The 27,625-nt window shown below is 35.4% G+C and overlaps 4 protein-coding genes and 1 long non-coding RNA gene across 6 annotated transcripts; 2 read left to right on the top strand and 3 right to left on the bottom strand.

Moving 5' to 3' along the window:
• Positions 1-1,032: 1,032 nt before the first annotated feature.
• LOC120159725 (splicing factor 3B subunit 4-like) lies at positions 1,033-3,866 on the top strand. Of its 2 annotated transcripts, XM_039170286.1 has the most exons (10): positions 1,033-1,249; positions 1,320-1,368; positions 1,493-1,581; positions 1,668-1,724; positions 1,822-1,884; positions 1,976-2,041; positions 2,755-2,841; positions 3,012-3,105; positions 3,237-3,729; positions 3,782-3,866. In XM_039170286.1, the coding sequence occupies exons 1-10, from the start codon at positions 1,145-1,147 to the stop codon at positions 3,786-3,788; spliced, it is 1,110 nt and encodes a 369-aa protein (XP_039026217.1). In that variant the 5' UTR covers positions 1,033-1,144; the 3' UTR covers positions 3,789-3,866. The 2 variants fall into 2 exon arrangements, with proteins under 2 accessions (XP_039026217.1, XP_039026216.1); XM_039170285.1 differs by lacking the exon at positions 3,782-3,866 and having other exon boundaries at positions 3,237-3,745.
• Positions 3,867-4,629: 763 nt separating this feature from the next.
• On the bottom strand, positions 4,630-5,446 carry LOC120159727. The gene is made up of 3 exons (XM_039170287.1): positions 5,135-5,446; positions 4,918-5,051; positions 4,630-4,825 (listed from the first exon to the last, which is right to left on the bottom strand). The coding sequence occupies exons 1-3, from the start codon at positions 5,314-5,316 to the stop codon at positions 4,752-4,754; spliced, it is 390 nt and encodes a 129-aa protein (XP_039026218.1). The 5' UTR covers positions 5,317-5,446; the 3' UTR covers positions 4,630-4,751.
• Positions 5,447-6,547: 1,101 nt separating this feature from the next.
• LOC120159728 lies at positions 6,548-8,836 on the bottom strand. The gene is made up of 2 exons (XR_005519381.1): positions 8,421-8,836; positions 6,548-7,040 (listed from the first exon to the last, which is right to left on the bottom strand). It is a non-coding gene; the product is annotated as an uncharacterized LOC120159728 (long non-coding RNA).
• Positions 8,837-16,287: 7,451 nt separating this feature from the next.
• Positions 16,288-18,189, top strand: LOC120159747. The gene is made up of 5 exons (XM_039170313.1): positions 16,288-16,522; positions 16,716-16,833; positions 17,417-17,496; positions 17,971-18,047; positions 18,089-18,189. The coding sequence occupies exons 1-5, from the start codon at positions 16,452-16,454 to the stop codon at positions 18,187-18,189; spliced, it is 447 nt and encodes a 148-aa protein (XP_039026244.1). The 5' UTR covers positions 16,288-16,451.
• A 3,853-nt stretch (positions 18,190-22,042) lies between these two features.
• On the bottom strand, positions 22,043-26,972 carry LOC120159716 (U1 small nuclear ribonucleoprotein 70 kDa-like). The gene is made up of 10 exons (XM_039170280.1): positions 26,799-26,972; positions 26,413-26,527; positions 26,256-26,335; positions 25,284-25,359; positions 25,126-25,190; positions 24,975-25,037; positions 23,656-23,737; positions 23,419-23,569; positions 23,091-23,159; positions 22,043-22,901 (listed from the first exon to the last, which is right to left on the bottom strand). The coding sequence occupies exons 1-10, from the start codon at positions 26,901-26,903 to the stop codon at positions 22,325-22,327; spliced, it is 1,383 nt and encodes a 460-aa protein (XP_039026211.1). The 5' UTR covers positions 26,904-26,972; the 3' UTR covers positions 22,043-22,324.
• Positions 26,973-27,625: the final 653 nt, after the last annotated feature.

Here is a 27,625-nt window from a genome sequence, read left to right as displayed (position 1 = left end):
GTATTATTTACTTTTATAAAAAAACTATTTAAAATAGAATAAATAATATCATAATATTATAAATATTTACAAAAAAATTAAAACAGAAACTCAAAAATTCAACCCGAATTTTATGAACTCGACTCAATTGGAAAAAAATTCAAGTCAACTTCGGGTTATAAAATAGAACTTGTCAATTCAAATAACTAGAATTTTTTTTACTCAAATCGACTAAACCGAACGCCCATCCCTAATTCAAGTGATTGGATGTTGGAATTGTTGAAAGACCAAATATGTATAATTTAACCTCATTAGATGTTGAGAGGGGATTTTAGAATGTACTTTTAGGCTTAAATCTACTTGCAGATCCAATATTGCTTTGGTATCTTTTTGACATGATGAGTGATCAAATGTATTAGAGGGTTAAGTGTGATGAAAATAGGTTACGTAGGCCACATAATTGACATTAAACTGAGAAGTTGTACGGTTATCTTGTGCTTTAAGAAAGGTGGAATCAATACATGTTATGTGAGTACCGATATCAAAGATTATGTATCGAATTTTTCATAAAATTTCAAAATACTGAACATCATAATAAAACAAATAACTTCAAAGAATATTAATATTATACATACAGTTTTTTCATAAAATTTTATAATATTGAACATCATAGGAGAATTGATACATTCAAAGAATATTAATATTATATTAACTGCATCGATATTTATATATACATTATAAGTACTCGAATTTTAAGTTAATTTTAAATTTTTAGTGACAATATTAATACTCATTGACCCAATATCGATACATAATGACTGAAATGAATACTTATTTATTTGTATAAACTTTTCCAATAACATAAATTGCATTTATATTATTAAATATAAATATGTGAATAGAAAGAGGGGGAAATCAAAACCTTCAAGTTGGGCCTCAAATCTCAACCCACCTATAGCAAGGCAAACTTTAGAAAATTGAGAAGCCAGTTACCCTAAAGTGGGCCAATTTAGGCCATCGACGAACGCCGCCCGTCACTTTGTAATCCCTTGGGTCACAGATCTCCAGAAAACTCGAGCAGAGCTTAATCAGGGTTTTAGCGAAAGAACCAGAAGGAAAGGAAAGGAAAGGGGAAGAAGCGAAGCCAAAGCCAAAGCCCAAGCAAATGACAACGCGAATCGCTCCAGGAGTTGGAGCAAACTTGCTCGGTCAACACTCCGCTGAGAGGAACCAAGACGCCACTGCTTATGTCGGCAATCTTGATCCTCAGGTTCTCGCCATTTTCACCCCCCCAATATTGTTTTACTTCTACAGTTTGATATCTTTTACTCACTTTCCAGGTATCTGAAGAGTTATTATGGGAGTTATTTGTTCAAGCTGGTCCTGTTGGTACGTTTAGTAATCTCAAGTTTTTGTTACTGTTTAAGCTTCCGAGGTTTAATTTTGTTTCGAACATGGGTTCTTATGTGAATTGAGTTAATTGAAAATTCCTGGTTTCTATCTATCATTTCAGTTAATGTTTATGTGCCGAAAGATAGAGTGACCAACTTGCATCAAGGATATGGATTCGTCGAATTCCGAAGCGAAGAAGATGCCGATTATGTATGTCTTTTCCCTTCAGGGATTTTAGCCCTTGGTTTCATTTTGTTCCTTTTTAAATAATTAGATTTATTTGTTTGGTTTTCTAGGCTATTAAGGTGCTCAACATGATTAAGCTTTATGGAAAGCCTATTCGTGTAAATAAGGTATGAAATTCCGAAATGTACAGTATTGCATTTTTTTGTTGAGTCAAAGTAACCATTATTTTTGTTGATTATTATGTTTTTTTATGCTTGATTTCAGGCATCTCAAGATAAAAAGAGTTTAGATGTTGGGGCAAATCTTTTTATAGGAAACCTTGATCCAGTAAGTATTAATATGCTATTAGAAGTATAGAGTTGCCATGAAGTCATAGATTTCCTGTTTTAACTTTGTGATTATCGGACTATACTTACAGGATGTGGAAGAAAAACTTTTGTACGATACCTTTAGTGCATTTGGAGTCATTGTTTCAAATCCCAAGGTACCGACTTTACAGATGCTTAATGAGCTCAACTTTGTCGGGTATAACTACTGGTACGTGACCTATTGATTGACTAATCTGGATAGAATACTCTAGAGGTTCATTATGGGGGCGACCCTCCTAACTTAGTTTTCTCCATTTACAATGTCAGAATTTGAATCCTTGACCTTGTTGAAGGGAGCTAACATCTTATGCCGTTAGATCAACTGATAGTTGGTTAATGAGCCGCCCATTTTTGTCCATTTGTAGAACTGCATGTCTACATCTCTTCATTTTGCTTGTTTTCGATGCTCTGCTGCTTCTTGACTTCATATATAACTAAAGTGTTTGCTGCCATAACTTTATCTGTGATTGATGATGAGATGAAGTTGAAACCTGTGAATTGACTGAGGAGGGTGGTGTGTTTTTCTTATGAGCCACCAGATTTTCTAAGTTAGTGCTGGCTTTTATATATTTGCATTGTTATGCAATCTCATAATCTATGAGATGGGTTTGGATGCTTATATGCCTTATTTTCTAATTTTTGTTTCTGGAGATGATACTAGAACTGATAGTAAGTCCTAGTCTCATTCTGCTTATCTCTGGAAAGTCCTTGATAGTGGGTTCAGAAATTGGATAAGAAGTTCATATGATAGCGGGTTTAGAAAAAAATTCAACATTTCCTTTATTCTGCACAATTATAGTGGGTTCATATGATCACTTTCTGACATCAGATAATGAGAGATCCTGATACTGGAAATTCACGCGGTTTTGGATTCATCAGCTATGATTCTTTTGAGGCATCCGATGCTGCTATTGAGGTATGTTCGCATTGCCACTTGCAAGTTATATGCTAATTAAAGGGCATTTTTTGTTGCTGTTGTCACTGCTTCAATGGAATGTGAATATGCGTTGTGACAACTGTCTTATACATCATTGACATGTTTCTTCTATCTTACAAAATATGTTCACTTTCTATTTGATGTTACAGGCAATGAATGGCCAATACCTTTGTAACCGTCAAATAACAGTTTCGTATGCATATAAGAAAGACACGAAAGGGGAGCGTCATGGCACCCCAGCAGGTGCATTTTTACATTTTTCACCATAGCTAACTAGACCATTTTGTCCCTTTTTTCTGGGCTATTATTTTTATACTGGCTGTTTTTGCCATAGCGATCGGTAGGTAGCTCTAAAACTTTTCTTTGTGATACAGAGAGAGTGTTAGCTGCTAGTAATCCAAGCTCCCAGAAGAGCAGGCCCCATACTTTGTTTGCGAGTGGACCCCCGATGCTACCTTCTGGTCCCCAGGCCAATGGTGGTATGGGTGCACCGGTGCCTCCACGACCTTTCGCGAATGGTACTGTCCCTCCAAGCCCGATGCCAGTAGCTCGTCCTCCACCCCCTCAAAATGTTCCCTACCCACAAATGCAGCTTGGCGGACAAGCTCCATGGCAGGGTCAGCCACAGCATCTTGGACACCAAATGCCGCCTCCAGTCATGCCGCCTCCACCAATGCAGTACAGGCCCCCTCCACCAAACATGCCACCACCTCCACAGGCAATGTCAGGTCTTTCAAGGCATCCACCACCAATGTCGATGGGAGCACCACATGGCTGGCCCCAATCAGCACCACCACCACCACAACAGCAGCAAATGGGTGGAAGGCCTCCTATGCCACAAATGTCAATGCCACCCCCTCCCCAACCTCCATCTGCAAGTTGAATGATCCTAGTATCTGTTTTTTTTCTTCATTCACCCGATGTAGTGCATTTTTGTTTCTTATGGTGATACAAATGATACTGTACTCTATTGATGTATTGATATCTGAAAATGAGACTTCCAATGAGATTTCCTCTTCCTTGACTGCATAATTTAGTTGTTTGTTGAATGACGTCATCATTTTGGTCATTGCCGGTCAATGGATGGTCTATATAATTTAAGTTAGTCGGGAAGCAAATGTAGTTAATGCTCTAGCTCAACCTGCTGAAATCCAAAGCCGCCTCCACCACGACATGATTTCAAGGTGGAGAATAAGATTGATCCACTGTATAGGTGAAGAAGATTGATCCCCATCTATATTTTTCTCCTCTCGATGTGAAATATAATGCACAGAAATATTCTTTTGAAATAATGAATCTCAATCGCCACCTTTTGTTTGTTACATTTGATAGAAACGCATGTATATCAACTTTAATAAATGTTATAAACTTTTGAATTACCAAATCTATAATAAATCTCACATTATTTGAATAATTACTTTTTAAATACAAGTATATAATTATTAAATGATTGAGAACGAGATTCATATATGTATTGTCACTAAAATGTTTGATTTGTATTGACGTTAACACATCGTTGATGTGTACTGCACTTTTCATAAATCTTCAACATTTATCATATTTTTAGTATAATATTATTTTTTGATTAATTAATATATTATTTTCCTTTAGTTTCCTTTGCCCTACATAAAATAAAAGGATATTATTTTAAAATTTAATAAAAATATTAATTTAAAAATTAATTTTTCAAATTATAATATTATGATAAATGGCCTCTAATTTGGTAATATATATTAATGTACATATAGCGTGAAGATTTTATGGGCCACAGGCCATTAATGTACATATAAAGAAAGATTAAAGAGTAAATCTAAACAGAAAGTGAAATATTTTTGCTTAAAACATAATAGAAATTCATGACTACTATTACATCTTCCCTTCCCCTTGAGTTAATTGGGTACGTGAGTTTGATGCCTGGATTTCTCCTTCTCCTTCACTTCACTCCCCTGAGTCTTGTCATAATCTCCATGCACAAACAAAATCAAAACTCGTTTCCATTAAAAACACACAAGAAAGAAGAATCAAATTAGTGGCTGAGCCTTGAAATAAATTTACCTGGATGATTTGAATGGATCTCATTCCCTGTTCTTTTATCAGATAAACTATCGTTCCCTCCATAAGTCCCCCCGAATCCTTCTTCATCTGATCTAGTGGCATATCCCTCTCCAAATGAATCAGACATCACATCCCTTTAAAACACACAATTCGGAGCTTCAAGAAAGAAACCATTTAAACCATAATCTTTGATTGAATGATGTTGGTTGATACTAACCCGGGTTTTTCTATAGGGTTTTCGTCTTTCCGGTCCATGTTTCCTGGTTGCTTGGAAGAACAGCTTGTGGTGATGGTAGGCCTGAAGCTGATGAACGAGCTTCTGTGGTGGCTTAGAGAAGATTGAAGAGATGGGGTGAAAACTGAAGGTAGCTGACCTCGAATTGATCGGATTGCATTCATTTTGCCCTGCTGATCATTCGAGTTGTGAAATTTAAGGAAGGGTTTGAGAGGATACTTGAAACCTCGTGCCTCTGTTAAGTTGAAGACACGTGTAAAATGTTGATGGACACGTGTGGAGTGGAACGAAGGTTCTGTGTTCTCCCACCGCCTGGGTTAAAAGTTTGGTTCGGTGGATGACGAGGCCTACCAATCGACGAGGGACAACCAAAAGGCTTTCACGGCAACGCAGGTTGCCGCTATTCCTAGGCCTCTAAGATTTTGACACCCATCAGTGATCATGTCAACGATTATGGAAGAAAAAAAATTGAAATAGAAGAATTGTATCATGGACCTTCTTCATTATATATGTTATAATTTTTATCGTTGCCCTTAAGATTAATACACAATTATTCATATATTTTTATCAAATTGATTTTTTTTACAAAATTTATTTAAAATTGATAAAAATCTATACAATAATTTAACGTATGAATATTTCAATCTCTTCTGATTAGATTAGTTTTAAAATATATTATTGATCTTTTCAAATTTATTTTTATTTTTAAATCAGTACCTCAATTTTTTTAAATTTGACAAGCCTCCAAGAACCTTGGTGGTTTTTTATTTTAATTTCATCGGTATTAGATGGATTTTGTAAAAAATCAATCTTGAAAAAAAATGAAATGAGAAATTTTTTATATCTATCTTGCCACAAAAGTCAATGAGTAATATTAACAGATTCACTGTCAGCAACAATCGAGAAAATATAATATTAAAAAGTAAATTATTTAAAAATTCAATGATAAAATCAATACACACATGTAGTTTAATGCTAAATTATATTTTTCTAAGTATTAATAATCACACCAAAACGATATAATTTTATCCATCTTATCACACCCTTTGAATTTTAAGGAATTCATGATATAACAGAAGATATTATATTAAAGCAATTGAAAATTTAATAGTATAAACAATATACCAATTAAAGTTATATGGTATAAAGAATATAACGTGACATCCAAAGTTACGATCTTACTACAGATGTCAAGGAGAGGGACCTGTTAACCCTTACATTCGAAGTGGATCCTTCATCGCCCATTGCTGCAGAGCCACTGGTTGAAGACAAATTTTTTCAACACTGACAGTATGAAGTTATTGACAAACTACTCATCCAATGACACAGCCATTCGTGGGTTCAAGTTATATTGGCTGAAAGCCTGAAAATATGGAGTTATTTCTTCATTGCCGATTCAATCTAAAAATGGTTTCTTTTCTTCTTCAATGCTCTCATATTATAGGCATATTGTTTGTTTCTTTGTACAAAGAACTGTGAAATGTTACAGATTCCAAGTGTCTGCATGGGCTTCATGTAGGGTGGTGTGAAGTTGTACCGTCTACTTTAAAAGCAGCCAAGCAGCAGTCTTTACTGACCAAGTTCAATTTACAGGATGTTCGAATGTGCCCCGTTCGCAGAAACGGGTAAAAAGCCATCCAGGGGCAGCTCATATGATGAATCAAACTCAGTGCCACAAAAGGCTCACATGGACAAGGGTAATAGAAATTTTCTCTCCCTCTTCTTGACCAGAGCCTGCCTATAACCTCTCAAGCATATTGGAAGAAATATACCAAGGCATATAGTGATCGAGGAAAGCCAGAAGTGACGAAAATAAAGCGACAAATAGGACAATATAACTAACACACTAAATACGAAAGCACAAAAAATAGCCACGGCTTCATCTGCCCTGCACAAAGCGAACAGAATCACATCAAGAACATGTAAAAGTTCATTTTACAACCAAAGTAAGGCAAGAGAAATGCTAAAAGGAGACATGATATGTTACAATGTTCACATAAGGAATTTTTGTCTGAATAACATGAACTCGTTTTTCTAGGGATGAGGATAATCAATATATCTCAGACGACAACGACAATACTTTCATATCAATGATGAAATCCGACAAAGATGAGGACAATGTGTAAGATTAAGCAATGAATTGTATGTTTTGGGATTGAGAGATCATCAAAAAAGACTAGTGTTCTCAACAGAAATCCAGGTGACCCGTTTCGACTATCTTCAAACTAATCATTGCCCCACATCTAGATTTTGCAAATTGCTATGTTTATTCCTCCCATATATTTCACTAGCAACAATGTAAGCATGTCTAGTTTTTTTCTGATCTATTATTCAGTTGTTTTTCACCAGTGAAAGAGGCAAAACCCAATTGATATATGCTTAATAAAGATAACAATTTACATCTGTGACAACTGAAACTCTTGTGACTCAGTTAAAATTTAGAAGATAAAAGCACAATAACTAGAAATGACCTAACACTCTTTGAGTCCTCATTCAATTGCATGGAATTCATCAATAGACGGCGACAAAACAATGATTCTTTCACAATGTTAAAAGCTTGATGAAATTACATGCAATGATCATCTTATTACTTCACAAAAACAGTAATTTTGGATATTGTTTTGAATGTTAAGAGAAAATTTTTAGTCAACCTAGCTAGACAACTCCAAATTCTCAAAAGTTAAATCTCTTCCAAAAAAAACACTTCAAGATGATTAACTTAAAAGCCATTCTTTGGTCATTTTATGACTCAACTCTTACAACTTCATCACACTCAGCTATTGCAACTTCATTACCAACCTTTGGATAAAACACTAAACTTCAAAACAAGAGTCAAGAGTCTGTTTCAAGTTAAAAGCGAGAACAATGAATTTGAGAACATATTAATCTATCCAATTGCTGAATAGAGCACAATAACTTTCTAGACAATGAACCATCTTAGAAGCTTAATTTGCAAAATTTCTCAATTTCTTCAAATCAAAATTAGCTATTAACCAGCAATATGATAATTGAAGTTGGAACAATACCAATTTCTCAGTATTTAAAATTCAATTGTTCTCCAAGTTCATAAAAAGTAAATAGTTTTCATAAACTACTCTCTTTATCAAGACAGATGAAAAGAAAAAAGTTTTGTCTTTCTGATTACAAATCAATCAAACAAGCACTCGTGTACTGAAACATACAATAAAATTGCAAAATGTACACTTTAAAAATATTTATAAAAAATAAATAAACGAAAACGAAAAAGAAGATAAAAAGAAAAACGTACCAGGAAAGGATATGGGGTTTGGGAGAGAAAAAGATAAGAGCAGGGTAGGTGTTTTGAGATCGGATCTGGTAATCTCTGAGTTGCTCAACGAGTTTAGACCGAGTTATCATTTCGTGATAAGCGGATATCTTTCTCCTCCGATCTCTGTAAACAGAGACTCTTTGGGGACAGCAAACGCTCGAACCAGAGTGTCTTTCTCGTTTGGGTTTTGCTGAGATTGGAATTGTATGATAAATAGAATCAAAGGCAGGAAAGAAATAAAAGAGTGGAAGCAAGCAGTGAAGTTTGGGGTTCGCTTTCGTTTACTGTGAATTTTTGAAGATTTTCGAGTGAGGTGAGTATCTGAATGTTCTCCGATTGGGGTTGAAGATGATCCGACACTTGGGGATTTCGACTAGGATGACAATGGAGGCGAATTGATGCCCAACAACAGTTGCGACTCTTATTCACGGTGTATTTATTGAAAAATCATCAGTGATCGGTATATTTATTTGATCTAACACACGTAGTAGTAAAGCGTGCATTTTGAATCGCGTTATATGTTGATTTGGCGTCACGTGGGATATAGTGCGCCCCTGTACCGCGCACGCTGACATGGGTTACACGTGTGTATAGCGCGCCCCTAATCCGCGCTATATGCCACGTAGGGGTATAGCGCGGATCAGGGGACGCGTTATACGCTACATAGGGGTGAATTATATTTAATGTGATCTCTGATCCGCGTTATATCTTTTATCTGAATAATTACATATAGCGCGGTGCAGGTACCGCGCCTTATATGGTTATAAATACACTCCTCCGTCGGTTAAATTTCTCACATCTCCTCGCATCTCTCCTCTCAACTTATAAATTAATACAACAATTCCGTCAACGATAATTCTGGCAATCTTCTCATATTTGATTTAGAAGTTCGTGCGATTTTTCGTTATAAGGTAATTTTGTTATAATTTTTTAATTATACTTATTGTTTATTATCATTATTTGAAAAATATTATACTAATTATTTTCAATTAATTTTTATGTTTGTAAAATTGAAAAGCGGGAGCATACGTCGAAATAGTTTTGCGGTGCAGGAATAATATAAAATTATATTATTTAAATTATTTACGTTGATGTGTAAAAAATTTATTGTGTTATATTTTCGTTCATATATAATTTATTTAATCATGTTTGTTTCAGTTATTTTTTTTTTGCAGATATAATATTGTCGCACTTTTAAACTCAAAGAATGGCACGACTTTCAGCTATTGTTTATTATGATGGTGAAATTCGAGAAGATGAAACCGGCGTTGTTTTCGTATCAAATGAGCGTGTTAAAATATCATTCAAGAGAAACATAACTCTTGAAGAGCTGATAACGAAGATTTCGAGGAAGATTCATGTTGGAAGTAGTAGAAGAATGTCGTCGTTGCAGTACAGATTTCCAACATCATTGTTGCCATTAACTTATACAACGTTCGAACTTTCGAACAATGATATTGTTCAAATGATGGTTGAAGCTCAAAGTAATTATTCAGACGCCGCTATTGAGATGTATGCACATTTTGTTCAAGTACGTACTGTTCGACAACTGACTACAGTAATGTGTAATGATTTTAATGTCATAATGGGGAGACATTTATCCGCAACTCCTTACGATATGTACCGAGGTGGGTTCATGAACAACCCGTATGGCAACACCGCGTCCAATTCAAGGGGAAGATATTCATCTGCAAATTTCTTTGACCTTAATATGTAGATGTCATCGACGCAACAATCTGTACAGTTTCCATTTGACACGATGGCTTCAAGCTCCAGGGGGCATTCGACTACGAGCTTTTTCGATGTCAATGTCGATATGCCTTCTAGTTCAAGGGGAAGACATGCAAGTAGTAGGTTCTTCGACCTAAATGTGGAGTGCATGGAGGAACCATCATCTCCACCAGAAGAATCGCTTCGTGAGCCTGGTGCGGATGGTGCTGAGACCGGACTATTCATTCACCCAGAATCACCGCAATTCAACTCCGATGATGATGATGTAGATGAAGTTCCAGGAAATATGACACAAACTGACCCTCCTCCACACATGTATGAAGCTGATTATGGTGCAATGTACGGGCCATAATTTACGGATATGCCTCATCTCGGTGACTATGAATATTACTCATCAATAAATAATGGTGAGTTATCTTTAGGCATGGAGTTTTCAAGCAAAGAAGAAGCGATGATGGCTATCAAAAATTACAATATCCGTAATTCTGTTCAGTCCAGAGTCAACCGATCGACGACCGAAAAATATGTATGCTACTGTGCCCGACGCGAAAACGGATGCAATTGGATGGTTATCGTATTGAAAATGAAGAGGAAAAACAACATATGGGAACTAACAGTATACACCGGTCCTCACACATGTTGTGCTGGAGGGGTCAACCAAGATCATCCCAACTTGGACTCTGAAATGATATGCCAAGTCATCATGCACATGGTAAAAGCAAGCTCTCATATATCTGTTGCAGTGTTAATTTCAGCTATACAATCGTAGTATGGGTACACTGTCTCCTATAAAAAAGCTTGGTTGGCAAAATAAAATGACATTGTCAAACTTCATGGCGAATGGGATGCATCTTACAACGAACTTCCAGGTTGGTTTAGGCTGGTGCGGGCGTTGAATCCTGGGACAATTGTGGACTTTGAAACCTCCTATGCATACCATAATGATCGAGTTCTTCGCGATCGAAGCCAATTCTACCGGGTTTTTTGGAGTTACCCACAGTGCGTTAATGTTGCCAAATACTGCAAGCCTGTGGTCCAGATCGACGGGACTTTCTTGTATGAAAAATACAAGCAAGTTTTATTATTGGCAGTTGTCCAAGATGACAATCACAACATTCTTCTAGTTGCTTTTGCTCTTGTCGAAGGAGAAGATACAGATTCTTGGGCTTTTTTCCTCCGAAATTTACGTGCACATGTTATCACGAGGGAAAACATTTGTGTCATTTCAGATCGCGGAGTTGGGATCAAAGCAGCAATGGAGTCTTTGGGTCCAATGTGACAACTACCCTTTGTCCAACATAGGTATTATCTCTGACACATTGCCGCGAACTATCATAGAAGGTACAAGAATAATAATGAGCGTCAATTAATTGTGCGCATGGGTAAGTGAAAGCAAGTTAGTAAGTTATACATTTTTTTATCATTTTAATTTTGCAAAGAAAACAAGTTAGTAAGTTATATATTTTTTGATTAGGTTACGAACTAATTCCTCGAACGTTTGAATCAATGCTTCAAGATTTACGGGCAAAGAACGAGGAAGGATACGATTACATCAGCCTCATCGATAAAGAAATGTGGACAAACGCATATGATGGTGGATATCGATATGGACACATGACGACCAACTTGGCTGAGGCAATCAATTCAACCTTAAAGGGTGCACGTCACTTACCTGTAGCGACTTTGGTAAAAACTACATATTTTCGTTTGGGGTGCTTTTTGCGAAGCTCGGGGGACAAGCTCAAACCTGGATGCAAGGCGGTCATGTCTATCACCCTATATTAGTTGCAGATCTATAGAAAAAAATTACAACATCAAATGGAATGTCTGTAACAAGCTTCTCTAGAAGGCATGAAATGTTTTGTGTAACAGAGTTGCCGCGACCTCTTCAAGGGATTGAAACTGTGTCATTAAGAGTAAATCTAAGGGACCGAACGTGCGACTGCGGGTTTTTTCAAGCTCTGAAGTATCCATGATCTCATGTGATAGCAGCTTGCTCGCATACACGTCAAGACTATAACCATTTTGTGGATCCCATATACCTACTATCTGAAGTTTTTAAGGTATACGAATTTGAGTTTCCCCCATAGGTAATGACAAAGACCCTGATGAGATTCAAGATTGGCTTCCGATTGTACCAAATCCGAGTTTATTGAGGGAGCGTGGTCGTCTAAAATCCAATCGAATTCATTGCGATATAAATATTCGAGAAAGTCTAGACAAGACAGAATATGTGGGCATTGTAGAAACCCAGGACACACTAAAAAAACATGTCCACTTCTATTGTCATCAAGTAACAATTGATGAGGAAATGATATATTTGTTTATCAAATAATAATTCTTGTATTTTAATTTGCATTTACTTCAAGTTAATGTCATTCGATAATCGCTGATGAAGATAAAAAAAATGAACACAATCATTAAATTTTATCAAACTAATAACAATTTGGTATTTAAATACAACAAACTTACAATAAGAATTAAATGGTAAATGATAACCAAATTACAATAACTGATATTAAATGGTAATAAACAAAATTAACTGAAATATATTAAAAAAAAAGTCCAACAAATTTAACAAAATAAAGTAAGTATTAAATGAGAAATAATAAAAAAGTACAATTAAACAAAATAAAGTAAATACAAATATAATAAAAAAAAATATATTGATGCCTGCGTCGCGAATGTGTTCCGCAGGGCGGTGGCTGTTGGTCTCGAGGAGGATTTCTTCGTATCACTAGTTCTGACTCCTCGCTGTCATCGTCGTCGTCGTCATCGTCATCGTCCTGAGCAGGTACATTAGGTTGATGAGGAGCTGATGACGATGAAGCACCTCCATAGAATAAGGACCCTGGAGGTGTATGACTGACTATCCCACCGGCCTGCAAAAATTAGGAAAACCTAGACATCGCTGAGTGTGAAAACTGTACAGGAGGTATCTGTGCTGCGACCATGGGTGATGAGGCTGAACCCGCCAAATATCTAGCATATGAACCCCAAGTTGAATCTACAAACATAGACCCATAATAGCCTCCAAGAGGGGTCATCTGTGACGGTGGTGGCGGTGGGGTCATAAAACCAGGTGAAGGCGGCGGCATCTAGTAATGGAAAGGCGATGGCGACATCATATATGGCTGCGGCATTATAAATGGTTGCGGCATCATAAATGGCTGCGGTGGCTGCTGTGAAGGTCCTGCTGGTGCAGCTGAGGATGAACCAGAAGCACCTTCTCTCCGTCCACGAGTCGGGGGACGATGGTGTTGTGTCGGTGAACGTCTCTGTCGACGTCGTGGAAAGGTCTGCCCTCGTGCATCCTCGGGAAGTATAAACGATTTCCCGTTACTGTTGAACCACTCATAATAATCCTCAACATACATCAAGAAGTCAGTAAAAATGGGCTCTCTATGTGGAAGGTGCCGATATCGATCCTCCCACAACACGACCCACTCATGATGCCTCACCAGCCAATATGTATCTGTCTTGCCGCGTCTATCTTAACTATGCAACTCGTCCATATTGCGAGGTGCTTCCGAAATTGGTTGAAAACAACCAAACTGCCGGAGCATACGATCAGTGAAGTGCCACTTGACGGTCCCATAACATATCAGAGGGACCATCGCCATCCAAACATCTGATGGATCCCTCAACTCAGGTGGGATCACCGCCCTCACATCATCAGTAGAATATGGCACCCATTCAAACTAAAATAAATAATATATAATTTTTATCAAAATAATAATATAATTATATAACTATAATCTAAAATCGATTTTTAAACATTAAAATTTATACCTGTGTGCCAGCCTTCTGATCGATTAACACCCTAATTTTTTCTAAATCATCATGTAGCTCCTGATGATTTTTCCTATCAGTAGACCACCTATTCAAGGAAAAAAATTTATTATACGCTGTATAAAATTATTAATATACAAAATCAGTTTTATAATTACCTTAGAAGTAGTGGAAATACGAATGGGTTCTTCACAACGGGACATAAAAAGGGCAATCGATACCATGCCCAAGACTGCAGTAATAGGAGACATCCGCCGATAGCATTACGCCTGTAGTCAGTGGCTCCACATATCTCCCTGTACAGCAAAGCCAAAACTGCTGAGCCCCAACTGAATGATCCGACGAGATGAAAGTCGCTAAGATGTCGCAACTACATGTAGTGAACTAGGTTGCGCGATTTGTCTGGCATCATCAACCCTCCTATCAACTGCAATATGCATGCTCGTGCATACATCTTAACCTCATCCTCAGAGGCGTCTGCGCTCAACTCCCAAAAATTGGCATCTAACCAATTTAACGGTATCCTACCTCCGATAAAACTTTCCGGGACACGTCCTAGATTTTCCCGGCACAAAGTAGTCCAAGAACCGGAAGCTATCCCTGATATCACATCTCCATCCACCGGAAGCCCCAGGTACATAGAAACATCCTCAAGCGTGATCGTGCACTCTCCGCACGGAAGATGGAATGTGTGGGTCTCCGCCTCCACCGCTCTACTAAGGCAGAAATAAGGTCTGGTTCTATCTTACAGTGACCCTGATATCTACCTATGTAACCAAAATCAGCCTCTACTAAATATGACAAGACACAACTAGGTATCACTAACTTAAGATTCCTAATAAAAAGATCTAATACACGATCCTTCTCCTAAAAATAAATAATTATAAAAATTAATTCTTAATCTAATAATCATGCATTAAATAAATCAACTAATTATTACTAATAATTTAAATTAAATTAAAACGTTAAAATGTTACCGTATTAGCAAAGTGTCGAGATATATGATTTCCATCTAAGCGAAGTAGACTGCCTTCTATTATATATTTGCAAAAGAATTATATTAGTAAAATATTAAATAAAGTAAAATACTTAAATAAATTAAATACATAATATTAAAAATATTATAAAATATACCTTAAACAGAGAGAGTATTTGAGAGAAATTGAGAGAATTTGGTGTGATGAAAGTGATTAAGGATGTGGGTATTTATAGGGAGGATTGGGGTGTGAACGGGTGGATAATTAAAGGTATAACGCTCCCCCTATACCGCACTATACCCTACGTGTCAGATAACCAGGTATAACGCGGATTAGGGGCCGCGCTATACACACGTGTAACCCATGTCAGCGTATAGCGCGGGGCATGGGGCGCGCTTTACTGCTACGGGTGTTAGATCGAGAAATATAATCTGACCGGTGTTAGATCTGTAAATATACCGATCACCAGTGATTTTTCGAAAAAAACGTCCTTATTCACCTTGGTCGTTCTTTTGCATAAATATTGAAAATGAATAAATCTTTTTAAATTTATAAGGTAAATTACACCATACACCACTAAACTTTTTCTGTTGATAATTGAACTTTAATTTACATTTAATTGTGTCACTTTGTCATTAAGTCAGTAACGAAACGGTGATATAGTTTACAGTTTCTGGAACGACCTGTCACACCACAACGACGTTGTTTTGATGACAACTATTGATACCAAGAACGATGTTGTTTTAAAAAGTAAAAATATTTAAAAGTTCAGTAGCAAAATCGGTACACCCTTAATTTTTTTTTTGATTAATATGGGGCAAGTACAAGGCAGTATATGTTCAAAGATAACTTTCAACCTCTCAATATTGAATGTTCACACCCCTAATATCTATGGTGCTCGTATCCGAGTCCTCAAGAAATAACAACAATTCTTTTACCATGAAAGCCACTTGATTCATGTTGCACCCCGAAAGTTTTTTTTTGTTGGAAAAATGGACATTATTAAAAAGCACCCTTAAAATTCATTGTCTAAAACAATATCGTTTTAAGTATCAAAATATCCATGAAATAATATAATTGAATGTAAAATTAAAATTCGTTGTTATAATTGATAAATTAAAAAAATTTAATGATGATAATTGAGTTAACGAAGAAAGTTTCGTAGTATCGTGTACTGCTCACCCTAATTTATAAGGCCCCTTTTGGTTTAAGTATCATTCACTCCTAGGAAGAATTTTTTTATCAGGATGAATATAGCCACGTTTGGATGGAGGCAGATTACCAAGTGTCAGTTAAAAAATTAATACCAATAATAATATTTTTTATTGTATTCCCGGGAATATCTATCCACCGTCTCCTTAGGTATTTCATTATTCTCTTCCCGTCGTCTAAAATAGCCTTCACTGAAATCTTCTTCTTCGACTTGGAACAAGAGATTCCAAGAATGTTTCACTAATTTGATTTATTAGGGATTTTATCAGATCCAAGGGAAATAGGTGAACCGAAAAAAATGTCGAGAAATGAAGATCCAGAGGGTAGCGAGCCTGTGCTGCCGAGACCGCCTCCGAGCGCCAGAGTAAGGTAGGGACCCGACCCTTTTCTGGTGGTCTGCCGGTGCTTTAGCGTTATTTTGCAGTAATATTTTTCCTTTTTTCTTTTTTTTTTACCCTGTAATACCAAATTTCTAGATTGCAATAATACTTGATTTTACAATTTTTTGTTGAATAATCGCACTTTAAAAAATTCTTTCTAAATATGTTGTTAGTCGCCTCAGTGTTGCAGTTATGACGAGAGCTTTCCCTGAATATTCATCGAGTCAACGGGATCTTGTACTTCTTCAGAACATAGCGAGCTATGTGTTCCTTGCTTGCGGTCTATTATATGTTTTTTCGGTAAGATAATGAGCCTATCGTCTTATGTTTCGGTGAGAATTTCTAGGCTAAATCAACCTAGTCCTACAAGTTCATTTAGACCCATCTAACTTAAATTGGATAGGAAGGTTGAAGGAATACTGGCTAAGATTATGATTTATGATAATTCAACTGAACTACAGATTTAGTATTTCCTTTTTTTTAATCTTGTGTTCTAAGTGTGGTTTTAGTTTCATGGTGCCTATCTATCGGCTAGTTGTTTCAACAGTTATTATAATTTAGGGCTATGTTACTCAGATTAGGATGTGAGTGTTGTGTCGGATACATGTCTGTGTCGAATACGGGTATGTTTTAACTTTTGTAAGTTCTTTTTTCTCCCATGTATTTGGAGGATATTATCATCTATGTCTGAAAATATGTCCAACACTTGCACATGGATAGTTGAAGAAAAAAAATGAAGAGTTGAAGCAATATAGGTTTAAGGTTTATTATCCACTTTCATGTCTTGAAAAATATAGTTTGGGGTAGAATGGAGTTAAGGGTTCAGAGCTGTGGCTTGAGTTGAGTTTATGTTTACTACTTGATTGTATCGATAATTTGTCAGGGACTCTTATGCATTGGCTTTCTCAAACGTTCACGCAAAGAAAAGGAAATTACAAGGAACAAGAAGTTAAGGATATGGAGGTAAACTATGAGACTTTAAATCTGGCCTTTTTGGTATACATCTTGTCTTGATGATTTTTTTTTGCATTCTTTTGTTTGATCAATTATAAGCCTAGTCATACAGTGAATGCCTCTTTAAGGATTTAAACCTCTCCAACCACATTATACTCAAAGTGTTCTTAAGTTGACAAATGAGCTGTAAAAACACATTGTTGTAGTGCATTTCAAGTGATTTTGATCGGATATTGAGCACCAATTAAGGAATATTAAGTAATCATTTTAGGAAAGTTTTTTTAGCATTAACACATTATTTAAGTGAGTTCAAGAAGTAATGCATTAATTACATGGCAGTGGCGAACATTGCTCTAAATATTTATTAATAGACACCTTACACGATGATGAATATTGGAGATTTTGCAATTTGGTATTGATTTCATGATTTTTCAAAACAAAGAAAAAGAAACTAGAATAATGTCATTGAGTGTTGATGTGCAGGAATTGGAGAGACGAAGAGAAGAACTTGAACAAATGTTGTTGGCAGGAAGGGGATGAGAGAATGAAGCATGGGACATGTTGATCCTGTTGCGTATTATGTTTTCCTGTGGAGAGGCAGGCAAGGGAGCTCACACCAAAACAATTGTTCAACTTAAAGATGCTTCCTTGTCTGATGCTTTCTTGTCTGATGCTTTCTTGTCTGATGCTTTCTTCAAGTAGGAGACTAGGAATAACATTTCGTGTAAGATTCTTCCGGATTGCATATTAAATAATTTGCGCACATTTCTGATTCAGAACCTTCATTTTCGCTTCTTGTCTTTTATTTCAATATATATACCAGATTTCTATATAAAGTAGATCCCACTAATTATATCATAAAATCAATAAGGTTTGAATTATAGATTAAATAAGCTTTTATTTGTTGTTAACAATTATTTTTGGAGGTAACAAAACATTGATGTGGCGTGTTAAACCCATGGTTTTCAGAACCGGATCGATTAGCGAACCGATCATGCTACCGGTTCATTGGTTTAACCGGTCCGACCGGTCGGAAGAACCGGACGATGTCATAATTATTTAAAAAATTAAATAAAAATACCAAAAATATTTAATAAGAAATAATTTTTATATCACAATTCATATTCAAAGCAAGTTATAACATATATAAGTTAAAAATCATAAAATCAAGTGAAACAAAATGATTCAAATTAACTACAACATAATATTTAAGGTAAAACATATTAAATAATAAATATAATTATATAACTATAATTAAAAAATAAATTTGGGGCTAAAAAAATCATAACAAAATGATATTGTTTTGTTTAATCTTTTTTTTTAAAAACAATCCCACATGGCTAAGAAACATAGAAGATCATCTCAACTAACTTCTATAAATAATAGAGGTAATTTGGCATTCAAAATCATGGAGCCTTTTGGTAAGCATTGAGTGAATTATTCTTTCACTTCAATCAAGCTCGAATTTTAAGCTTCAATCGAGCTTCTAAATTTTTTTTGAGTTCAAGCCTTTTCGAGTTCAAGTTTCAATATTATATTTCGAGTTCGAGTTAAACTTCATAATTTTTAGCTCGTGAGTTTGAATTGAGTTGAGCTTACTTTTAAATTTTTCAAGTTCGAGTCGAGCTCAGCAATACTCGAGTTTGACTTGGTTCGTTTAACAAACGACGTCGTTTGGTTTAATTTAAAAAAAAAAACAAAATTGGCGGGTTTTCCGGTTTTCCCCTGTTTTTTCCGATTTTCAGCGGGTCCGGTTTGAACGGTTCAGCGGTTCTAGCCGGTTCACTAATAGCAGTTCAACTGGTCTAGATTGAACCAGACTAGGCAACGGTTCCCGGTTGAACCGGTCGGTCTGGTTTTCAAAACAATGGTTAAACCAGCTAACTTGGTATATCATTTGGTCATGCGAGACAACCACATTTATTATCCGTTTGATTACCCAACGAAATTATCATCATGGTCGATTCAATATCATAGTAAGAGTTAAAAAACCCTAAATTGAACATGATATATTTTTATGTAAATTATGTTGAAGTAAAATTTTAATATATTTTTAAATAAATTATGTAAAATTTAATATTAATTAAAATGAAATTAATACATAATATATTTAAATAATAAAATAATATATTATTGGTGAATTTTTATATAAATGTTTTTTATTTAAATATATTATCGATGAATTTTTATATAAATAATTTTTGTATAAATAATTTTTATTTAAATAATTAGAATTTCACTTGTTAAAAAATATAGAACAAGGTCAATTTGGTAAAATATACATTTCAATAATATTTTATTCCTTCAACCAAATAATGTAATCTTACATTACTTTCAAACAAACCAAACACAGTAATATAACATTCCCAGTAATGTGTTAGGTAATGTTACATTCCGATAATCTTATTCTCACTGGTAATCTTATATTCCATGAACCAAACGCATCCTAAGAGGTTAAACTACGCTCAATATCTATAAATTTATTAATGATTTTAACTTTTATTTTAGGTTTAATTAAAGTAATGAATGGTTAAATTATTAACAGTAGAGTAATGTAACAGATTAATGTTGAAATATATTAAAATAGAAATTTAATTTTATACAATTTCATTATCTTCTCTCACCAATGTTAGGTATTTTTATCTATTTATAACTATTGTTGAATACTGTCATTTTCTAATGTCTCTTATGGTCATCTTAGACATTGATAAATTTATTTTTATCGTCTTTTATCATTTTATTGGTTTAGTTTTTTCTCAATACCACTTTAAAAATCACAAAATTAAACAAAAAACTATTATCTTTTAGAGAATTGGGTGTTTTTTCAGAAATCCGAATGATGAGAAATATTTTTTCGAGAAGACGTACAACATACCTAAACACTAGTACCATCAAACTACCGTTGGAGGAGATTAGAATATTAGAACATCAAAACTTTAGGTGACTTTTTTTTATCAATCTCGATTTCAATTTGAGGAGAAGAAAAAGCATTGGTTCGTGAAAGATTCAATACCAATCTTGCTACAAATGACGATTGATAATAGGATGAGATTAACCGATAATGAAGATCAAAGGACTTGACATCTTTTTGCAAAGATTAAATTGATACGTAAACTAAGATTCAGTGTCAAAAATTGAAATGTTTTTAAAGTAGAGTGACAAAATCAATACAGAAACTAAAACTAAAATTCAATGCTAATGTTAAATTAATTTTATAATGATCCTTAGTATTGGTGCAAGGCGTAGGGTCATTAGACTATTTGTAGGTTAGGAGATTAAGTAGATATAATCAGCTGACAGTAAATGATAACCCTTAATATTAATATTGATGTTAGGCATAGAGTCAGATGTCATATCGAAGGATCATGGCTTCCCGAAGTGTAGGACTTGGTAGATTTTATGTCCAGAGATATTCTTGAGACAATCCTCCGAAAGTCCTAAGACGCGGTGGAGATTTGGCGAGGAATAACAAGAAGCAAAATTGTAATTCACGAGTGAATTGTTTTAGGAGATCTACCGATGAAATACTATGTTATTTTTAGTTTTAGCTAAATATTATGATATATCGACGACTAAAGTAACAAAATCAGATAAAGTTTGATGAAAAAAATTCAGATTTACAGTGAAGTCAATTTAAGATGTTTGAAGTTGGATTTTATTCTTCTGTGCAGGCATTCTACGAAGTCACCCTTTTTAAATTTCAAAAACATCTATTTGCTTTGCATATTCGGCCAATCCATTTTTCCAAATTGTGTTGCTTGTTCAATTTTTTAAGCCAAGAAATGGATAGTTTTGGTTTGGTTAGACTAAAATCCTTTAACTTGGGCTAGTTTCTTCTCCTTTTAGCAACACCAATTGGAGACATTGAAGGAAGTGGCAATTATTAGGCATCCACGGATTCGGCTTAAACAGCTATTCTTCTTCATGGGAGTTCAGGCTCACAAGAACTTAACTGCGATCACGTACCATCCAACCACCACTACTTTATAAGGCCTAACCTCTCTGTCCGAGAAGGAATTGGTAAGATAATATATCCAACAAAAGCAGAAGGATTCGTATTTTTTTTCTGGGACAGAGACGTGATGTTCTTTTGTAGTTCCATTTGATGTAGAAATTGCCATCTCTAGTGGCATGTTCGTGCCTCGTATATTGACCACGCTTGTTGATGCACAAAGCCTAAGCCATTGATATAGCTGCACTCCAAAATTGCATCACACCCAAAATTAATGGCGGTCTAAGTGGTCCAGCTTTTGGGCATGTGCGAGCAAGAAGCTTCTCCATTAACCTTAAAATGGTTGATATTGGAGCCTAAAAACATAGATTAATCACAAGTTACCTCTTTCACCCTTTCTACTAAATTGTAAACTAAAACATCTAAGAATTAATTCAGACAGATTTTTTTAACGATTACAAGATAATATCTAATCAGATATTTTAATTATCTATTCAGACATTTTATTAACCTATTGACAATACTTACGACCCTGATTTTAAAACTACAATTGACATCAAACTTGGAATAATCCCTTCCCCCAAAAAATTAAGCCCAACAACAATACAATAACATTAATTGCCCAATTAAAGCATCTTAAGCAATACGGATGCAAACACAATGTAGGACAGTAGCATAGAGCTTAAACCAACAAAGCAATGTCTTGAGAAAACTTAAAATAAAAATAAAATACGATTATAAAAGGTTCCAACTCCAAAGGAAACACTCAACTCCAGAGCAGACACAGCAAAACAGAAAGCAGATTGGAAACAGCTCCGTTGGGATCTAAACTAAACCAGGTGCAATGGCAGAGAAAGCAGCGGCTCAATTTCAACAACTTGATTATCACCTGTAATCATCTTCTTCCATCCCATCATAACGGTCACGGTCAGCATATTGATCATAACGATCACCATGGGCATCCAAATCGTATTCTCCTCGATGATGATGATTATCTAGGTCTGAATGCCTATGCCCATGATCATGCTGTTCATACCACCCACGATCCTCTGGCTCACCATGATCATAGTCCCTCTCACTGTGCCGGTCTCTCTCATGTTTGGACTCAACACGGTCATAATCAGATTCCCTATCTCTATCTCTATCCTTGGAACGCCCTCGGTCACGGTCATAGTCACCAACATCATAATCCTTGTCCCTATCCCTATCCCTATCCCTCTCACGATCTCTTTCTCTATCACGCTCGTAGTCACGACCACGATCCCGGCCTCGGTCACGTGCTCGGTCACGATCACGACCACGGTCTCTCTCTCTATCCCTATCTCTGTCTCTAGTTCTGTCACGATCTCTGTGGTGTCTATCCTCTCTATCCCGATCCCTTGGTCTGTCATGGGAGAGCTCGCGAGACTTTTCAAGCTCCCTATCCCGTTCCCTTCCTCTTTCACGGGATTTTTCCCTTTCACTAAGATTTCCAAGATAAAACAGATAATTATAATATAATTATTATCGACACAATCACAAAAGCCTAGAAAGTAGGCAAAATGAACAATTCTTCCATTTATGCTGAAATAATCATTCAGCCAACAAAACCTTTAAATTTACCAGAGATTGTAAAGATAAAAGTTGGTGGAACAACAAAGCTAAATCTTACCGGTCACCAAGTCGGTCCTCTCGAGTCCTTGGCTCCTCGGAACGAGATGGTCCAGATTGTACTTGTTCCCTATTTAGCAAATGATAGCATTAAATTTCCAGATAATAATAAAAAAATAGCACTTAATCTCAGGAGAATAACACAAGTGTTAAGTCCAATCATGGTAATAGTGGACTTCAAGTTCTATGAGAACATCAGCCAAGCAAAAATTTTGGAGTTTAGCTTATCTCTCTGAAGGTACCTGAATTGAAGGTGGACATGTTTAAGCCATTATACCAATATTTATGCATCTGCATTACAGTATGATGCATAACCACCATAAAAGTACCTTTGAGTAACATCTTCACCTCCAATCCTGGTTGTTCCAAGTCCACCACCTAGCCTCCGAGGGCGCCAATTTGGGACTGTCCTACCACGTTCAACATCCACAAGAACCCTTCTGCCATCAATCTTCCTCCCATCAGCTTGTTTATAAGCAGCTGTGAGATGTTTGAAAACATATATTAACAATGCTCTCTATGACTGCCATCTTAAAAGAGAAAAAGATAATCAAATTAAAGTGAACCTTTCATGTCCCGTGTATGCATGTACTCGATGAAAGCATAGCCTCTTGGTTTATTTGTGGATTTATCAGTAACCAACCGAACCTGGTCACAAGAAAGAAATAATTAACACGGTTGAAAGTACAGAAGAAAAATCTTCTCATGGGAATAAGATAATTATAATTGCTGATGCTTGATCTCCACAGCCAAGTGCTAGCACTACAAAAATGTTAGAAATAGTAAATTCCTAAATGGCACGGCAGGCAGGCATTATGCCTCATAAGCCGTGCTCACCTTTTAATAATAGGGCTTCCATTGTGAGATGTTGACCACCATTGCTAGAGTTGCAGATAAACCGATGTATCATGGCATATTTACCAATTGTTGAACAAACTAAACTCCCCTTACCAGGAAATATTTTTTAAAAAAGTAGAAAATAGTTATAGACTAGAAAATACCAGAACACCTTCTCAACTGCTGATATGTTTTTGATAGCCTTTAAAAGCCAAAAGTAAAGCTTTTATTAGCAGGAAAAGCATGGGCTGAAAACTTAAATAACAAAAGGAAGAGATGCTAATATTCCCAATTTTTTACCCAGAGCATGAAAAAGAACAGATGCCGGCCACCTTTAGTTGCTTGAAAATAAAGGCCAAAAGGTACAATGCACAACTGCTCCATTCAACATAGTTTTTCAGCTTTGCTTTGCAGGAATGAAGTAACATGTTTGGAATAGGGTTGTAAAAATATCGGGGAACAAAATACAAAATAATCACCCCCTTACCAGATATACCTTTTATAGAAGCTTCTTAGTGGTAGAACAATACCTAAAGTGTGGAAAATTCACCTATTTCGAGATGATTTCTACATCCTAACATATTCAAGCAACTTATCAATGGGTCAAGTGAAACTTACAAATTCACCCTTACCAGTGATACCTGTATTACTTTTGACAACTTGAACACACACTCAAATATGATACATTACAGAACAGGCAGCAGTTCAGCGTATTCATAGATGCCAACGAGTAGTTGCTTACGTTGCAATTTAGAAGTACCATAAAAGGATAGTATCTTGTGACAATGACGAATTACAGCATAACAAGTTTATGCAAACATTTAAAAAATTTGTCTTTAGCATGCTTAAGCAAATATGCATACACGTCGAAAACTTCAATTTTTACACAAAAAAGTATAGCTTGTTTCGAAAACACCGAAAAAGATAAAACTTAAGACTTGAAATTTATATTGTGAAACTAAAATTTTGTCAAGGGAACAGAGAATATAAATAAAGCAGCTGCATAACCTCTTACCAAACCCGTATGAGGATGCTCAAAAATACCTACCCGCTTAATCGGTCCATAAGACTCAAACTCCCTTTTAATTCTACTTTCAGGTGTCTCATAATTCTGCAACAAATAATACAATCTAGTAAATTACTCCAGCAGTAATAACTGAAATATGAAACTAGATGTGAAACTAGGCAAATTCACTTACAAGTCTAGCAACAAACAATGTCTTGTATGGATCACCTGAAATGTTGGGGTCGTTATTTGGATCATCTGAATAGAAGACACAAAGATTCAAAATCATAATACATGCACCAAACAAATTCATCAGTCACTAATAAGAAACTTAAAGAAACGAGACTTTACAGTTTTTTAACTCTTCAGCAGCCTTCTCCATACCCTTCTCTAGTCGCAACTTATGAATTCTCGCCTTTCGTTGTCCCTGATCCAGAAAAAGAAAAAGAAAATTATTACAAAAGATAACATTGGTTAATCCTTCCATCAAATTAAGTCAGTGGTTAAATTAACATATCAAACCAAAGCCGTAATACAATGCACAATTCTTTTTCACAAAACACTCACCCAGGTTTGACCAGCTAATAGTACCAAAGTCTAGGAATGTTCATTCAGTTGTTTAAAACTAACTGAATCAGATTAAGCAAATTTTCTACATTTAGTACTTGTTACCCAACTTAACCAGCCAAAATATTTCAGTAAACTCAGGCAGTGAAGTTAGAAATACATCTTAAAAATACTAATTTTTCATAATTACAAAAAGCATAAATATCAAACTAATACTTAAAATTCAAAGATGGGTTAAAATTTTTAAGAACACAAGGCTTAAAACAAACTAACAAAGATTAAAAAAATATAATGTTTTATATATTTTGGGTCATTTGACTAAGCTTATTAATTTCAATGAAAATTTGAATTAAACTATGACAAACAACATCTGAAAATCATTATCGGTAACCAACCAAATAACCAAATCAATTGCAATTTTGGTAAGTTAATCCAGTTTTCACTGAATGGTGCACAGCGCTACTAAGGTCATCTTTTAAACACATGGTTCAAACACAAACATGAGAAAAATAACAAAAGTGATCCCAATATAAGGGTGGCTCAGATACAAACATGAAAAAAATGAATAAGTGATCTCAGTATAGGGATCAGTCAATTAATCATCTCAATGACATGTCATACTACTAAAAGATAATTCCAAAATCAATAAAACCACATAAAGGAACATAAGAAACGGTACCAAAAACAATTTAATCATGCAAAGCATTTCACAGAAACAAAAACACAATAACTTCTACTTAAGAACAAGTATACTACAGGTGTTTCTGCTTCCTGAACAGGAGGGGCATACTCAGGATCTCCTGGCTCAGCGAAGTGACTAACGAACTGTGCCATCCCTAACAGAGCCGAACAAAGCAAAACAAATCAATAAATGAAAATTTTCAAATTCAAACACCAAATACTCGACAAAGACCTGTGTACGGAGGGCATTTTCTCTTCTCAGGAGGTGGTTTAAACTCCAACGGAGGTCGTGGTTCAAAGAGCTTCAAAAGATTGGCTGTTAAACCCGTAGGATGACTTTGCCCAATCTGCAAAGTAAACAAATTCGTATTTAATCATCTTAACCCCACCCCCCATAATTAGATCACCATAATTTCTTACCCGCATCAAGTATTTCGAAAATCACATCAAATCTTCATTTCAAAAGACAAACATAAAACTAAATTCACCTAATAGAATTCGAAAGCATAAAGTAGCACACATAAAAGCAGAATCTACAATAATCTTAAGCTAAAAAGTCGAGATTAAAAGTAATCGGATCACGCTCTTCGAAAAAAACAAAACCCTAAAAGAACGAACCAGCTTGAGCTGTTGAATATTGGCGCGGTTCTGAGGGGGTTTAACGCGGGCCTGAACGGCGGCGGCGTTTTGGTTGTGCATGAAGGCGTCGTTGTAATCTCCCATGTTGAATAAAAATCAGAGGCTTCGCTAGGGTCTCTTTCTTTTCCGAAACAAATCGAGGGGTTTGGTTTTTATATGTTAGATATATAAATGATGAGAAAAAGCTATTTACATTTTTAGTCCTTAAAGTTGATAATATATTTAATATAATCCTCAAAATTTTAAAGTTCACTAAACCCCAAATTTTACTAAAATTTCTTTAGTATCAATAACAAAGGAATAATATCGGCACTACCATATAGAGTATCGATAATTTCTTGAGTATCAATATCAAATTCAGCCCCAGTATCAGTACTACTACCCTTAATATCAATATTAACATAGTATTATCCATACTCCAAGAATAAGTATTGAGATTACCTTTCAAAGTAGCCAGATTTTATCTTTGTTCATATGATATCGATATCACAATCTAGAAATGCACTATTTCACTCGTAAATCACACTTAAATTTACCAAAAATGTTGGTTTTAAGACATGTGTTGATTATTAAAATTTATGTAAGTCATTAAGGATCGTAGTACATTTCTAAACCAACATAACGTCTAAAACATCCACAACAAATGCACAAACACCTAAATTCCAACATGGTCTTTCACCCCCCCACAAGCAAACATTGCTATATATTATGAGCTACCAATAGTAGAGAGGAGTTAGAAGTGTTGAAAGTCAAGCAATGCACCGAATTAAAAGGTTCAAAGTTTGGCAACCAACTTTGAAAAAATG

This window comes from Hibiscus syriacus, unplaced genomic scaffold (assembly GCF_006381635.1).
Source record: "Hibiscus syriacus cultivar Baekdansim isolate YM2019G1 unplaced genomic scaffold, ASM638163v2 tig00111372_pilon, whole genome shotgun sequence".
NCBI lineage: Eukaryota > Viridiplantae > Streptophyta > Magnoliopsida > Malvales > Malvaceae > Hibiscus > Hibiscus syriacus.
This window is presented reverse-complemented; position numbering and strand designations above follow the sequence as displayed.